We start from the raw sequence: 17,296 nt of genomic DNA, 5'->3' as shown, positions 1-17,296 counted from the left end.
ATGTTTTGTCTTCTTTTTAATGCGAGGACAATACTTGTATGTGAAGAGTCTTCTTTAATTTCCTTTTAATGTGTAATTGTATATTAGGAGATGAATGGTTCACTAACTGAGTCTCAGCATGTATCCATACTGGAAGCAGCAAACCAGCTTTTAATTCACAGAACAATCTAATTTTTTATTCTAGGTGACAGATATTTTTTCCTGCTGTCTGAAATCAGTCTGCAGTCTGCTGGAACAATGTCGCAGTTAATGTGCATTATGTTTATTCTGTGCCGAAAACACAAGGGTGCTGAGCTATAATGGCATCACATCTTTGCCAAGTAACATTTTTTTCTTCAAACAGAAGTATTATATTGACTAGGCTATGCACTCTTCCTAGAAAGCTCAAATAAAGAAACACGAACTATCTTAAGGAAAGCTGTAAATTAGTTTTCTTTCTAAAAAGCCAGAATCATAAGAAAAAAAAAAATCTGGCTGCATATTTCAAAAGGATGAGACTATGAGTAACTCTATGGTGGTATAAAGGAATACAATTAAAAGTCTGACAGTATGAAAATAAAATTCACTTGGAGATACTTGATACAGAATATATATAAAATAAAAGAGTGTAGATTAAGAAAGAGAGGTGGTCTTGTCTTTTCACTCAGGCAGCGCAACATTTACACAGACCATTTCTTCAGCATCCTATCATTTTGTCAACTATTAATCATTAGAACTAAAATTCCTCTGATGCAGTCAGACTTTTTAAATCATTTCTGTCAAGGTTCAACAGTTTCTTGAAACACAGAAACAAAAAGGTAAAAGAAATATTTGAAATTCTTCAAATTCTTCTTTTGGACTTGCTCAATAAAGACTTGCTAGGGTTTATCTGTTGAAACTGCCATAGATTCCAAGAGGACTAAACATTGAGCCTCCCCATGCAAATCACACTGCCAGAGGGCACCAATGATGCTCCAGACCAATCAAGTATGCTTAGGCTGTTCCCTAACCTTAGTAACTTAAATTAATAATTTAACACAGAGGAAGAGCAAAGGTAGGAAGAAAAGCAATTGACAGGAGTCAAAGCTTCAGATCAGACAGGAAAGCAGGGGATGCAGAGTGAAACCAGGAGCTTGTTGATGATGTAGTGGGAAACCTGCATCTGGAAAGTACAGGAAGACAATTAGGGGGGTAGGGAAGGGAGCTGAAACTATCAGGAAAGAAATGAGAGTAGTGCAGGCAAGGAGACTGTAAGTAATTAGAAAACAGAAAGGGCGCAGATTATTTGTGAGAATTCAGCTGAGACCAAGATGAAAGCTTAAGGAATGATAACTGAGACCTGAGACAAGGAAACACTGGCTGACTAAGAGGAGAATATGGTGACAGCAGATTTAAATGGACAGGTAAAAGAAGAGTAGGAGGGAGAATAGGAGGAGAGCCTGCTCTCAGGAGTACACTTCTGTCCTGAGCAGTAGCAGAACACATGCAGCATCGCTGAGTCTTGTTACTCCTCTTTTCAGGGAAGACCTGTAAAGCAAGGAATCCTTTCCATCCAGTGCCAGAAACCTATGGTACAAGAACCACTCACCTGCCATCAATTATTACATTTGCTTAGCACTGCAACAGCACTCCCACCTGGACTACAGTCACCACCCTCAACCAGACTGCAACCAACACTCTCACCAACAGGTTTTCCCTCTCCTTTTACTTTTGGACTCAAGGGGACCACGTGGGGCTCAGCATGGGGAGGGGGGCCCAACGAATACCACTCTGTTCACACCCCAGGGTGCTGGGTTATACATCTGGGTTTTGTGGGTTAAAGCCAATTGTTTGTCTGTGTAATTGTATTTATCGTATTATTTTTATTAAATTTTTATACTGACTTATAATCTCTTTTGAGTTGGGTTCATTTCCCCCGCTGGTTTACCTTTAAACCAGCACACTAACTTTCAGTATAATTTGTCTGTTTTTAAGTAACTTGCTAAGTTGCATTTAAGTACTAAAAAAAGTTTTATTTAAATACTAAAATAACTACAGTCCCTGTATTAAAACAGTTCTTGTTATTATTGCTGCAAGATTAAACTCTTCAAAGTTAGGAAATATCAGAATACAGAAACAACCTTCATCTGACATCCATCTGAAGAGGAACTGTGAAATGGCCTTCAATAACATATCACATACCAGCTTTTCCCAGTTCATTGAATGTTTAGTGTCTTTGCTCCTCACTTTAGAAGCAGTGATTCAATATTTTGTTTCCAACTTTTACTTTAGTATCTGAATTAGAACATATTGCTAAAGCCTCACATAAAGGCAGGATTAGTTTCCTCAAACCTGTCTACTATATGTGTAACAGCAGTCTCTAAGGGCTTTACAAATATTTATAGAATAATTTTAACTGGCTGAGATAAAGGGTTATAGTTTTGCTCATCCTAATGTCAAAGAATAAGCATTTAAGAAACAATGAATCAACACGAGATACAGAGTATTTCATTCTGTAGAGCACAAGTTATAATGCAATATCACATTCTGTTTTGGAAGCACAGCCCCCAGTGAGCTGAATTACATCCCTAAGTACCGAGTACTTCTACAAAACAGCTTGTGTCTATTGCCAGGCTTCCAAAAAAGAACAACACACACTAACCACTTCTCAAGTCTGACTTGCCTAGTGCCAGATAGGAACTTTGTGACAGAGGTAGGGATAATGTCCAATTCTCAAGAACAGTATTCAATTGCCTTAACCTTAATTGTCTTTTTTTCTCCTTTTAGGGCTGGATGAATAATAGATTTTTTCAGTTAGATAACTGAAACGGAAAATGTTACTTAATTCTTACAGATTCCTGGTATGTTTCCTTGGAAAAAAAATACTTTGTATTCTCTAAAGTTCTCACCCATTTTCGAGGATAAAAGTGTTTGCCAAAATAACTCAAATTTGAAATAGTCTTCAGTTCCTTAAACCTCCATTTTCAATAAATACATTGCTAAACCAAAACTGCCGTCTCACACTAATGCGGTCTCCTGAGACTTTCACAGCAATCTCTCAGTTTCAAGAAGAAATTAAGTGGTCTACTGACAACAGCCTTCTCCACTAAATTCCACAAACAGCTCAGTTGAGTGTGAAGTAGGTATTATTCAGAAAACCCAACATGTGACTGTATAGGAGCAAGGTGGGAATATTTTGGAAAAATTTTGTTTGCAGACGATATTTCCCCTTCTAAACATTTCAACCCAAACTCAGGCAGCATGCTGCCTAAGACAAAGTAAGATGCCTGCACAGGTTGAACTGAAAAGCAAAATCTTTTTTGGCATGTGTTGAAATATGTGACCTGAAAAATCTAAATTAAAGTTGTGCTCACATTCCTAATCTTAGCAATTTCTACTTAGTGAGTACTTCAATTTCCAGTCTCTACTATGTTTTCTCAACATAACTATTTGTGCAACTGCAGTATTAAGTCAAATACATGTCTGGCTTGCTTTTCTTATCAAAGACTATAACCTTGTTTTTCAAAGTTATAATGTGTACTCTTTATAGAGAAGAACTGTCACGAATGGGAGTGGAAGAGAAACCAAGTCATCTTGGAACAGCAATGAATTTTATCCACATCCACCCTGTTCCTTTGGAAAAAAAAAAAGGCAGTAGGGACAAAATTCTTAAAACTTTATGTAGGAAAATTAATCTTTGTTACACAGAGAATTGCAATTACTCGTTGCAAAGGATCTAGGCAGAAAAAAAATCTGGTTAAAGGCAAATAATGGACAGCAGAAACACATGAAAAAACCTGTTTTAGATTTTGTTTTACTTTTGGGCAGCCAAATGCTACATTGCCTATAGGATCAAAATGTAGATTTGAGGTTCCAGGCTAGTTCTACATAAGTATTCAGAATAAATTCTACCCGCCACACACACACTTTATAATTAACCTCTATAGAACAATTTTAAAAATGCAATCACTACCCAGAGGATTTATCATTTAATTTAATTGTGATTTGATAAGAAAAAACACACTATAGTTCAGGGTTAAAGTAAATATTGTTTTCATTAGAAGAACTGGGCTATTAGTTGGATTTAGAATGTGTTCATGTCCCACTTATTACAGTAAATTAAGTTCTGAAATGTTCATGTGACTTTTCACACAAGATGCAAATCAGGGGTTTCCAAATATAAACAGGTATTTTAGACATTATTAATTATTTGTAAGGGGGAGAAAAAGGGTTGTCAAAGAAATGAGATTTAGTGTTGGCCCCCAAAATAACACCTCCTGATTATTTCTCATTTTCACTACAATTATTAGGTTGTTTTGATTTATCGTTTTGTTTTGTTTTCAGATAAATGCCCCTACTCTTTTTTACATGTTCTAGTCCTGTCCTCCTCAATAATCCCAGATTCCCAGGCCCACTGCAGTTCTCTCAAGACCCAGTTAAGACGGGTCATTTAACATTACCAACGCTTTATAAAGTCACTTGGCACAATGCAGGTCTTGTAGGATTTCTGTTTAATAGATGACATTGTTTATTTTTTTTTTAATCTCAAAAGATCATTTCAGTATTTTCCCACAAGTTATAATTATCACATTGATTCCTTCATAATATGTATTTATTGGCTTGCTTATGATACTTTATGGAGTGCTTTCAAAATGTAATTAGCAAACCGTTGAAAACATATACATATATATTAGTTAAAACAAACATAGGAAGTGTCATACTGGATCAGACAGTAGTCTGCCAAAATCAGAATTGGAACATTCTGATAATGGTAAACAATCATAAACACGAGAAATTAAACATTTGCAAAAAAAATGCAAAGTATTACACATCAGTTAGTGCAAGAGATGAGTTTTTCTCCTCCACAAACATTTAAGCAGGTGATCAACTGCTTCCAAAATGCTTAATTCCAGTTAGAGACTGGATTTTTTTCATACACTAAAACAAGATTTCTCTTGTTCTTGTGACCAAGAATAGTATCCCAGAGCAATCTGGAATGAGAAATACCATGCTCAGTCCTGCATTAAAAGATGATGGCTAAAGGATAAAAGCACAGTTTTAATGCCTGTTTCAAAAGAGAAAGATGTGTGTCTCACCTACTAAATGCAACAGATTCATTATAATAAAAGCAAATACACCTAACTATCTAGATGAAGAAATTATTCTATGTATTTTAGATGTATAATGAACTAAAACCTGATTGCTCCATTTCTCAGTACACACACAAAGCAATTTTGTTTGAACTACGTGAAAAGCTGGAAGTAATGAAGGAAATACTGCAAATCCTTCATAAACATATCCTAGACATTTCACAAGATGCTATCATCATTTCAACCTCTATTTTTAGCAATATTCAGAACTGTAATGTATCTCTTTCTCAGAAATATTCTAGGCTGCACAGTGTTTATCTCTGACATCCATGCATATCATATCTCTACACACACAAAATTGTGGGAGCAAGGCCATAGTGGGAACATCTAATGGTGAGAGTATAGAACAAAGTATAGAATAAACAACCAATAATGGCAGAATGGTCATCGAAAACATGTATTTGAGATGGTGAGTGTGAAGACTGGTGTTAGAAATCTGACACCAGCAAGAAAACAGCAACAACAACAAAGTCTTTTTAGTAATTCACAACAAATACGCCCATTTCCTTACAGAACATCTCATAAACTGGGCAGGGGGAGGGCACACCAGCAGGAAGAGGCAGAAACACACGCAGTAAAAAGACAGAAAACTTTGTTTGCTCAAAATACAGTGTGATTCAGGAAATAATTCCAGTAGGTTATTTTCGTAAAATCAGTGATTGCTACCTGTGTGCTTCCCAAGCTCCGCAAGAGTATCCTGGTACATGCTCAACATCTGATCACAGTGAGCAATTACACTTTTGCGCATGTTGTCCCAGTGAGGAGCAAGTTCTCCCAGGTCTTTAAGTTCCTGATTCCTGTACAAAAAGGCAAAAAGAGAAGGTACTAATTAACTCATTAATCCGTTAACATTCATCCAAATCAATCCAAAGCAAGTTAGTTACAAAACATCAAAAGAACTTCCTAATTGAAATAAAATCTATTTTCATGCTGCTTGTAAGATCTGCTTCTCAGCTCTGTTTCGCAGCTACACAATAAAGAATGTTAGTGAATAATGCAGTAATTTGTACTCAAAACTCATTTGTTATAAGTGCAATAGCCTACAAACTGAAATACTATTCCTTTCCTGGAGGTAAGAAGGTTTCCAGGCTCCAGAGAGCTGTGTTTACAGCAAGTAACTTTTTGTGAAGAAATACTAAACACCATTGTAAAGGCTACGAAGTTTTCTTCCTTTCCAACACTTGCAGCACGATTGCTTTGAGACACTACTCTTTGGATACTTTCCTAAACATCATAAACACATTTCTAGCAGTGTTTCTACATAAGTCAGTTTAACCAACACACCAGCTCTCACCACAGTTCTTTAGCATGCAAAACAAAATACACAAAGCAAAAAACCAAACCACAACCAGTCCCCTAAAACTTAATCTCCAGCCCTGCAGCTGTGTTCACCAGGTCAAAACAGCAGTGCTATGGTAACCAAACATGTCACTGGAAATCCAAAAGGAAATCCTTTAGTAAATTATCAGTTTTCCTGTACACTCTTGAGAGCTGACCTGAGCGAAATAGAGATCACTTTAATTTCCTGCACAAACAAGCACAGCTACAGTATGCTGGGATTTCTCTTTGGTTTTCCCACTTGCAAAGTAAGTTTATGCTATACCTATCCCAGGGCCACTTCGGAGGACCTGCTTTTAAGGAAACCAAAAATGAAACATCTCAAGTCTTCAAACATTTCAAATTGTTCAGTAGAAAATTTTTGCATCACAACCAGTTTTCCTCATTTTCCTCAAAGTATCAAGAAAACTCTTTCACTGCAATTCTTGGAAGTCTCCAAAAAGACTTCCAGGGGGCAGCTCTTGCATACAGAAAAATTACAGAAGAAAAAAGGAAAAATGGGGGAGAGAGGGCAGTAAGAGGAGGGAAGGACCAATGAGCCTTCAGCACAGGAAATGTAGAGCTACACTTCTGATCATTAGCCAAAAAACTCTTGATATTATTTCTTGAACAGAAAAGCCACACACTGGTGTTTTCCCCATCATTATTAGCCTTGCTTTAGTGTGAACAGTATTAGAATAAGCTATATTGGCATAATTCTGCTCCTGGTTAACATGACAACCAAAACCAAACAGACTGCACTGGAAGCAGAATTAAGGCATTTTGTTTATACGTGTCCTTGAAAGTATTAAAATGTAAACAAACATACATGAACTCATTGAGAGTTTACTAATGACATATGATTGCTTTTTTCTATTTCATTCAACCTGAAGAAGAGAAGATGAACCAACTCAACTTTCCTTCATCAACACAATCTGGCAATGTTGGAGCATAAGAATCATCTGCAGTAAAAGGATAAACCCACCATTTTCAGTGACCACTTTCCTTACAAGTTTTTAGCAATTTAACATCAGACACCCCATTAAATGAAAACCTCAGGGTTTACTCTTAAGAAAAGCTTCTATACCTTGTCAGGGTATACAATTTTGTTTATTTACAGTAAAGATATTTTGGCCCTTAATATTTAAACTGTCTTATTTAATCATTTTAGCAACAATGTTTGGACCTGGCTGATCTCCAGAACTTTACTGCTCCTCCTATATGGGAATACGGTATTCTACCTAAGAATTATATCCCCACCTCTATCTAAGCCCACACCTGGAGCTGCTCGTCTCAAACAACGGCAGGAGTAGAAACCTTTTATCTCAGACTAAAATATCCAACCAAAACCAAAAACTTGTTTAACCAGCTGACTGTGAGTTAACTCCATTGACACCAACAGCAATGGGAAGGGAAAACTCAGATCCCACAATTTATCTTTAACGTGTTTTCAAGAAATATCAAATCCTGCTCTCATCGTTGCCGACAAGGCTTGCATTTGTATCACCTCAGAAACACCTACGCATCACTGAAGTAAAAATTTAGCTACTAGTATGTCATAAAAGAAGACACATCTTATCTGCAATGTTTAAATAAAGTAAGAGTGCAGTTCTATACCAATCTAGAGCATATGTAGCATGGAAACTTTAAATACTACCTTTTCTGAATTTATTTTCATTTAAATATACGGTAAAATCAAAACCATGAGATAATAGGATTAAATGGCATAGACACTTTCACAAAAAACAGCCTTGCTGCACACTTCATAGCTTTATTTTTTTCTAATGGAATTATAGAAGACATAGGATTTAGACAGTATTTTATATCTTGTGATTTTTTACTGTTTGTCACTGCCATTGTTGACTCAATACAATTTTGAGTTATGGCTGAAAAAAGAATTATCTTTTTTATATCTGAGCTCCATCAACAATATTAGACAGTACCAAGCTTTGTTATCATTATGTGAAAGGACTCTTCCAAAAGTAAACAGAGTGAAGAATCATAACATTTTTCAGATTTGGAAGTTTATAATACCCACAATCTTAGAAATTTTTAATCTGTTTTAATAATACTATGATACTCGTATCAGGACTTATTTAATTGAATAACTTTAAAAATACACTTCACAAAAACACATTTCAATCAGTCATTGTGTCAAACAACAACTGCGCTATTAAAAAAAAGTATTAATATTTATAATATTGGTTCTAAGAAGGCAAATCGGTTATTGATCCAACTTTCCAGTGTAGCCATGGAATTTTGAATAGCTAATCAACCAAGCAGTAAGCTCAGAGCACACTCAATGTTGTTAAAATAGAGCTATTTATCATCCTATTCCCCCACTCCAAATCCTGTCTCAAAGTCTTTTCCAGATAATTGCACTCATCACCATGACAGATCTTGTGCTCAGCATCAACTAAAACTCATCTTACAGAATGAAATCCAAGCTTTGTCTGCAGCTCTTTGTCTTTGTCTTGCTGCTCAGCTCCTTAAACTGTCTCCTGGATAGTATTTTCTGTCACTGTACAACGGAAACTCCACCCAGAAGTGTATCTTAACTTCCATTGTCTCCTGCCTTGATTAGTTCTCTATGTTCCTTGGTTGCCTTGGCATAATCTTGCCCCACTTGTGTCTAACCAGAATATGGACGAAAACTGTCTGTCCTGTTCCTCATTCTGCACCTCAAATATTAACCAATTAGCTTATTTTTAAGCCTGCCTTAGGTACAATCTGTTTTTCACATCCATTCTTCCCTTTAGTACACTAATTACACCAGCTTTCACTAAGCACTTCTCATTATATTTGGAAGCAGTTCCCCATTCAAAAGTGTAAAATCTACCTGCTACCCTCTCTTCAAAACCCTTTTCTGCCATTATGGCAGAAAAATGTAACCTTGGATCCTGATCCGTTTGCATACACAAGGTTGATTGTTAGGATAAAGATTAATGGTCAGTGATGCTAACAACAATTTTAAAGAGCTGAAAAATTGTAAGAATAAGTTATGAGATTTCTCAGGATCCCACCGCAGTTAGAAATGTTGTGAAGCCTCATTTCAAGCTCCTACTCAAAAATCAACAACTTTTTTTTTCTCAGAATGATTTGCTGATTTGCACAGCTACAATCTGTGGGCACTTTGCCCTTTAGCAGACTTGAGCTTTCCCCAGCCTTGACTGATGGCAAGTAGAGCCATTGCACAAGTTGTAACACTGATGTGTAGGATGGTTTAGGAGGTTCTGCACCTGCTACCTCACCAGACACATTTCTGAGAGTATTAGCAGTTAATAACTAGTGCCATTAAACTCCAAGTAAAATTACATGCAATTTTTTTGTTCCAAGGAAATGTTCAAAAAAGCCCATTACCAAAAAATGGTTGAGAACTGATGGCTCAGATTAATATTCTGCCTTTTGATTTACCTACTCATGCTTTTTTTTTATTTCTAAGAGCACCTGGGTGCACGATTATAGTAAACTACTAAAAGTACCTGAAAGAGGCACAAGGAATTTCCTGTATGACTCACGTTGATAATTTCTACTTAAACAGCTCCTGCTTTGTGCCAGGCACTTTAATGACCATAGTAACAGAAAAGGACTTGCTCATCACTTTGGATACAGGGACATAGGATAGAGGAACAGCTTAGAAGTCCAAAGAAAACATATTCAATGCTAAAACACAAAACACTGATTTCTGCAAGGAGAACTTTGAATGAGTCGTATGCCTCATGTTACAAAATTAATTGAAAGAAATGTCAAAACTGAAATCATGTTTTCATTGAACATGCTTTTGCAAAACAGATTCAACAGTTCAGACACCATTGTGGAATGCACGGTGAAAACCTGTGGTCAGTGACAATAACTTAGAATAAAGCAAAACATCAGCAAGACGTTAAGATGAGCAAGATGAGTGAGAAGGGGGAAGTCTGTCAAAGAACTTTCTTGGATCTGATTACTCTGTCTCAGAAAAGGGAACAGCAGAAATAGCCATTTGCATCATTAAAGACACAACACAAATCTTCACAAATCGAAAGATGAAGTTGAAAAGATCGGTGTAATTAAAAGAAGAGGAGATAATTAAGAGGACATATGATAAAAGCACAGGAACCAAAAATGCTGCACGAAGATCAAGTAGCAATTTTTTTATACATGCAGATTCAAAAATCCAGTGATGCAATTCCCAGTGAAGTAAACATGATAAATTCAAAATGAAAAAAATGAAGTAATTTTTGCCTCCACCAAGCAAAATTAGCTTCTGAAATCCACTTTCACAAAACATCAGAAGCAAAGAGCTTAGCAGGACTCAAAAGAAGATGAGACATTTCTGCAGATCATATTTGCAAAAATTTTATAATATTATAAAGGCATCAAAATCCTGCATATTTATCAAACAGGAGCTTTGGAGCAAATATACAACATAAGCTTTGGGGTATGACTCAATCACTCATAAGTAAAGGAAGCTTAGAAGCTTCCTTCTAAGGAAAGGAGCACAGGAATTATTTTTCCTAACAAAGTTTGCTTTAAAGTGTACATGTTTATGGATAACCATTTCGTTTTTATTTTTTGTGTAGAATAGAAGCAGATAAGATTACTCTCATTTTTCTTTAGCACAAGTTATGGTCCTGTGATATACAGGCAATAAACCCCATGCAAGCAATTCAACATTCTCTCCAGAAAGAAAAGAATCATAGCCTTTTCACTATATTGTTTCCAAAACAGACAAATAACTACTAAGGAGGATATAATCCCTTCTGGGGAAGCTACCACAAAAATGAATAAAAGCATATTTTTCTCTCTTTCATAATAGTTTTCATTTAGAACCTTTTGAAAATAGTTACCATTTTCATCTTCTTACAGAATTTCCTAAAACTATTCCAGGTTTTAGTAAGTCTGACCTGACAGGCAACTAAAAATTACAGTGTAGGTTGTGCCTACCTTTTGGATGTCCTAAACATTTGTTTAAAAAAAAACCCAACAAATAAAACCCCACAAAAAATCCCATCAAAACCACATGAGCAAACTACTCAACCCAAAAAAAGCCAAGCCAACAAATACATTTAAAAATATTTTAAAACCTGTTTTTCAATGTATATATGGAGAATAGAGTGGGATTTGCAAAAACTTGATAATATTTTATGCTATTCCTAAGACCTGAAGTTTTTAAGTTCCTTTTTCATTTCTATCCACTACCACACCCTTTTTATTATCCAAAAGTGCAGACAACATATAAGCTAAATTAAACCCACTTTCTCATTCTTGCCTTAAAACTCCTTCCCTTCCAAACTCTTTCCCTTCCTTGGATAATTTATTACCTGGATTTATCTCTGAAAGACTCAACATCTTCAAACAGCATGACCATTTGAGGTTAATTCTATGATTTACATTTAATAGCAGAGGATAATTCTCCTGCATCAGACATTTGCAGAAAGTCTCGAATTCAGTAATACTGAGAATGGCATCTCTGGAATTTACATGTTAATCCTAAATTATATTTTAGTAGTTAGCAATACTGTATAGAATTTTTAAGGGTTTTTTTGTTTGGTTATTTTTTTTATTCCTATTGTTTCATCAGAAAACACTGGAGCTAGCTTAAGTCAACGTTGCTTCACTTCGATGATATGAGCAAAATAAGTAATGTTATGTAGAGGTAACTGTCATGAAACAAATGAGGTGATGTTACCACATTCCAATGCACTACACTGTCACATAGGTTACATATGAAAACTCCTCTTAGACTTTCACAGAGACCATCTTTTCCAAAATTAGTGGTGAACAGCAAAATCAAGAGGACAGAGAACTATGTAGTGTTAATATATTACAATATTTTATCCTTTATTTATGTTTATATGCTTATATTCCTCTATGCAGCAACTGGTAGAGAGTAAGAGGAGAGAGGTTTCACATCCCTTTTGATGTACAGTGGGATAAATACTGCACATGCATGTATTTGAGCTATGTTTTACTGACAAACCTGGGAATTTTTTAAGTGTCAAAAAGATTATTTCTATGAATATTCATGCAAGATACTTAGTAGAAGTAATGTTTTGAAAGTCCTTAGTGTGTAGGTGTATTAACAGTGCCTGTCTCAATGTGGTTGGTTCAAACAGCTTCAGAAGTCACGGTAGGTTTACCCCAAATCACTTTTATTTAATGCTATTACCTCTTATCAATACAATGGGTTTGCAATGCAACTGCTCTAAAACAAGTCATGTGAAAACTAACATGGAAAGGTCCGGAAAAATCAAAGCCTACTCCCAACACGTGGTATTTCTGCCTGGGGCTCCACTTCTCTATAGAAGTTGTGCAATAAAAGGAAGTAGAAAAACATACATCTTTCAGACAGTCTGAACTTTGTCATCGTTCCATAATGTTACATGAAAGAAATAAAAACCAGACAGACGGCACAGATTTGCACAAAAAAGGCCATTGGTGATGGACAGGACAGTCACTCCTGATGCAGGAGGAAAGTTTGAGTATGCTTTGTACCCTGGAGAGAGGGTTCAAGTTCAGTAATTTATCCAAGAAATTTGTTTATGACTTGTGATCACAAATGCCATGGGCCAAATTGAAGTATAGGCGGAATTTCCTTTCAGCCAAATCTGAGTTTGGTTTCAAGGGACTCAAAAGAACTTCAAAAGAATCAAGAACTCGAAAGAATCTGAAAGACATGTGCTGCAGCTTCTACTATGGTCTCCTAATTCTCCTGCTGTGCTGATCCAGTTAAGCCAGTTACATCTACAACTGCAAGCTTCAATTATGCGAGTCAACCAACTTCCTGAACAATCACTGTAAAGTGAGTCTTTTTTATAATCATTAGGTTCAAAGAACTACTTGGCTAATCTTGCATGACATATTTAAAATATCTGGACAAGATTTGTGTGAAGACACATTAAAACCAGGGGAAAGGACTCAATGGAACATCTCAAAGAGGAAAAAGAAATAATTTAATAATAAAAACCAGCACAGCAGACTGTATGATCCTTATTAGAACAACAAAAATTACCATATAACTCCCATTAAAACTTCTTCCAGGGAGGTTTGAATGAAAAAATCTTTAATGCATGCATTTCTTTCAAAACATTATTTCATGCTGAAAACCAAAGTTAAAAATCCTGAGTGGTTACATACTTCAGAGTATCATGTCAGTAAACCAAATTATTTGATTAACAATGAACATTAGTTTTATCAAGAGATAAACAATCTGAAAAGCTAACAGAAAAGGGAATGCAAACTACAATTTAAAATGCAATACTGAATGGGATTAGCACTTACTTGCATAGTTTTTAAAGGTAATTGCTCACTGTACTGAAGCCCCAATAGGAACAAAATGAAACAGGTTGAGGATGATAAGAAGTGGTCTCTGAGACAAAAATATTTATTCTTTTATACTAATTGGGGAAAAAAGACACAGAGAAGGATACTCCAGAAGAGAATAGCCTGAAAATGGTACAATTTAAGTTTGGTGTAAGTTAATAACTAACATCTTCCTAACATGTTTTCCTAGCTCACAAATGTAAGGACTCCACAAGAACAGACATCTTTGTAATTATTTCAAAAAGCAAAGCTGAAGCTCTGATCTACATACTTATATGATGATAGATGACACAGATGCCCCCATTCCCACGTTGTCTCTCTTTCTTTCACACCCACATTTTCTACTATGCTTGACCAGCTTAACCACATTGGCAGTCAGGAAAATCTGAACCACTTCCCTCAATCTTTGAGCAACTTTTACTTCTGTTTCTTTCTCAAAGTTTTTCTATATTTTGGTGAGTATTGAATAATCATGGGGGGAAAAAACCAAAACACCAAGGTGATTCTTTACTAAGAGTTTATCCAAAGAGGTGAGTTCTATAATATGAAATAACAGCAAGGGTTATTATTTGCATTATGCCTTTGGAGAGAATATTAGAGTAATAGTAAAAGTGGTTAAAGCAATCCTCTAACATTTAAAAAGCATTTACCCATGGGGCAAACGAAAATCTGGGAAGTGCATGAACTGTGCAAGTCAGCATAATCTATTTTTATTGCTTACTAAAAAAAAACCCAAAACCTACATATTAGTATTCTCAAACAAGATGAGGCTATAAACGCCTAAGCACAGTATTACATGAATAAAATAAAGCATTATAACAATTCATAGGATTTTTATAACCCATCATTACCATGCATAAGTATGTACCAGTCCACTGACTTTATTAAAATCAAGATTCTGGTCTCCCACATGCTGCTCTTTGGCATAAAAAGATCATACAGAAGCAACAGATGGGGTAAACACAAAAGAAAAGAAGCTCCATATTGCAGGACAAACCTCTGTAAATAATAACAGGCAAGCCCCTCTGATGGGATGCAGCACCAGCTCACAGCTCTCTCACACGTGAGATCAGATGCCCGTCTATGTGCAAGGCAACTTTCACAGGGAAAGAAGCAATATTTTCTTCTACATCATCCACTATCATTGGAAAAAGAAGGCATTGTTTTCAGGGAAGCCCTGGACTGCTTAAAATAATGGGTTTTTTCCACAATTTTATCAGCACAGCTTACAAGGATTGAAGGAGAAGCTATCATTTTAGTCACTGCAGTGGGAATTTGCACATACAAAGGATTTTGAGGCACTTGTGTTCCCTATCCTCCTTTTCTCCCAGGCCATACATATTGTAATAATTCTCAGATGTCCTTTCTGCCAAACATGAATCAAGATTTCAAACATACATTACTTTGGCACCCTTTTCTTAAGCCAAGTAATTTACATTAGCAAGAGGAATGTGATTTTTATTCTCATTGCTCCTTTATTAACTACAAACTTGTCATTTTTCCATTGCTTGCATAACGTTTATCTGTGATATTAGACACAAAGCCAAGCACACTATAGTGTTGTTCACACCCTGGCCGTGCGCTGCTTCTTTATAAAATGTTAACTTTTCAGAATATTTATGTTGTTAGCCAAATGTTGACCTTCACAGATTTAAAGTCATGACCACACTCTAGCACAGTTCATTGCTCAGAACTTATGAGGTCACTGGAGTCCTAAAAATTCTGAGTAATCAATTCTGTTGTTCAGTTACAGCTGTAAATTTTTAGCAGCCAGAAAGATCACTGTATTTTGCCCATTTCATACTACAAATTAATATTTTTAGCTCATCACTTGCATGATTCCAACTCACAAAAATAGAATTTACTATTGCTTCTTTTTCTTCTTCCTTACCTTCTCATATCCTCCTTTATGTGCAGATTTATTAGTTCTTTAGGAACGTGGAAAGAGAGGGTGGTCTCAGCCATCTGTTCCCGGATCCGCATCCACTTGTTGTCAGAAGTAGGGAATCTATATAACTTACAGATCGGGTTTTTTAGCACTGCAGAGAGGAAAAAGATATATCATTGCTTTACTGTGGTTATATGAGTCTTTGAAAATTTATGACAACCATTTCACGGAAAAATAATACATTATTTTCCCCCTTGCTTAAAGAATTAATTTTAGAACCATTACAATTCTATTAAAAATGTTGAATTTTTATTTAATTTTTTATAGCAGCATGTGGAGGACAAAGTATTACTAGTACAGTAGATAAATCACATTTTACCAGCATAGCAGGCAACCTGTGAATTTAGTATTTCAGTATATATTATACTCTTTTTTCTCACATTTAAGATACAGTTAAGAGAAAGAGAATGCACAAATAAACTATGAACACACATACAGTCCCCACCATCGCTTACCACCTGCTAGAATCACAATGCTAATAAATTGCACAGAACAAATGAAGCATGACTCAGAGTTTAACTGTATCTGATGCATCTTCTCTGTGATATGCACACACAGAAGTCATTAACACAAATATAATGGGTGCATCTACATCACAGGAAACTTGACCTTTGTCTGGTCCTGAGGATGCCATTTTAGAGTTACCTTGATCATTGGCATTGTCAAGAGACTGTCACTCCATAGAAATAAACACATCAGTCCTGTCAATATGTTACACATGCTGTTCTCAGATCACCATTGTAACTTGACATGGGAAAATCATGTTACTTGGTTTCTTTGAAGATTATGCTTAAAACCTACCATGCTTTTTATTTTAAAGTTCTCCCACATTGGCTACGCTTCCATTCAGATCTTACAACGATGCACCATAATAAAGGTGGGAAATTTCTACTGTCTCCTTTCCATCTTTTTTTTTACCCTCCTCTTATTTTCCCGAAAGAACAGATAGGGAAAAAGCTCAGAAAAAAAGTAGTCCTATTTGACTACTCTGATAAGCTTACTTGGAGACAAATGATTGTCATTTAACACACACATCTGCTGTTTCCTAACACAGAATGACTTTGGACAGCCATCCAAATCCTCCAATGGTACCTTTCTACAAGCCTCCCGGTAAAAGCTGCCTTACAACAGGCTCCCATTGATCTGCCACTGAGTGGTCTATAACTCAAAGGAATGCATTCCCCATGTGGGCAGCAAGGAAACTACTGCTGTCAAAATGACACCTACTAACAGAAATTTCAACTTCACAACTCACTGCCACCATTAATGCTTATGTAAGCTGATTTATAGAGAATGAAAAACACAGACCAAGACATTAAAGATGCACAAACTGTGCTGTCTGTCTAAGAAAACTTTTTTAAAAGAAGTCCTTTAAGAAACAGGACTAGAGATTAAAAGATAGCTGTAATAAACCCATTGCTGGCAACTCAAAGAAAGAAATGTTGTAAGTAATCATGTTTTAAGTAATTGTAGGTGTATTGTTTTCTATTCCCATCACTCTATTGAGATGTCTTTAATCACTAGTCTTTGATAAAAAAACTGGAAGCTTTTTTAGAGTCATTTTGCCTTTAGCTACTAGTGATTTTAGTTTCAAAAACTAAATTCTGACTTAACTGTT

At 35.8% G+C, this 17,296-nt stretch overlaps 1 protein-coding gene across 5 annotated transcripts in view; it reads right to left on the bottom strand.

The window, feature by feature from the left end:
• Positions 1-17,296, bottom strand: part of INPP4B (inositol polyphosphate-4-phosphatase type II B) — a 312,873-nt gene that overhangs the window by 91,427 nt on the left and 204,150 nt on the right. For all 5 annotated transcript variants that reach the window (XM_027698885.1, XM_027698882.1, XM_027698884.1 and 2 more), the window contains 2 exons: positions 15,622-15,769; positions 5,775-5,905 (listed from right to left, as the gene is read on the bottom strand). In XM_027698885.1, the coding sequence (XP_027554686.1) occupies positions 5,775-5,905; positions 15,622-15,769 (279 nt within the window). The remainder of the gene's footprint in view (positions 1-5,774; positions 5,906-15,621; positions 15,770-17,296) is intronic.

The sequence above is a fragment of the Neopelma chrysocephalum genome, unplaced genomic scaffold, assembly GCF_003984885.1.
Source record: "Neopelma chrysocephalum unplaced genomic scaffold, ASM398488v2 Primary Assembly neopelma1_133, whole genome shotgun sequence".
NCBI lineage: Eukaryota > Metazoa > Chordata > Aves > Passeriformes > Pipridae > Neopelma > Neopelma chrysocephalum.
The sequence above is the reverse complement of the archived record's forward strand: the minus strand, read 5'-3'. Positions and strand labels throughout refer to the sequence as shown.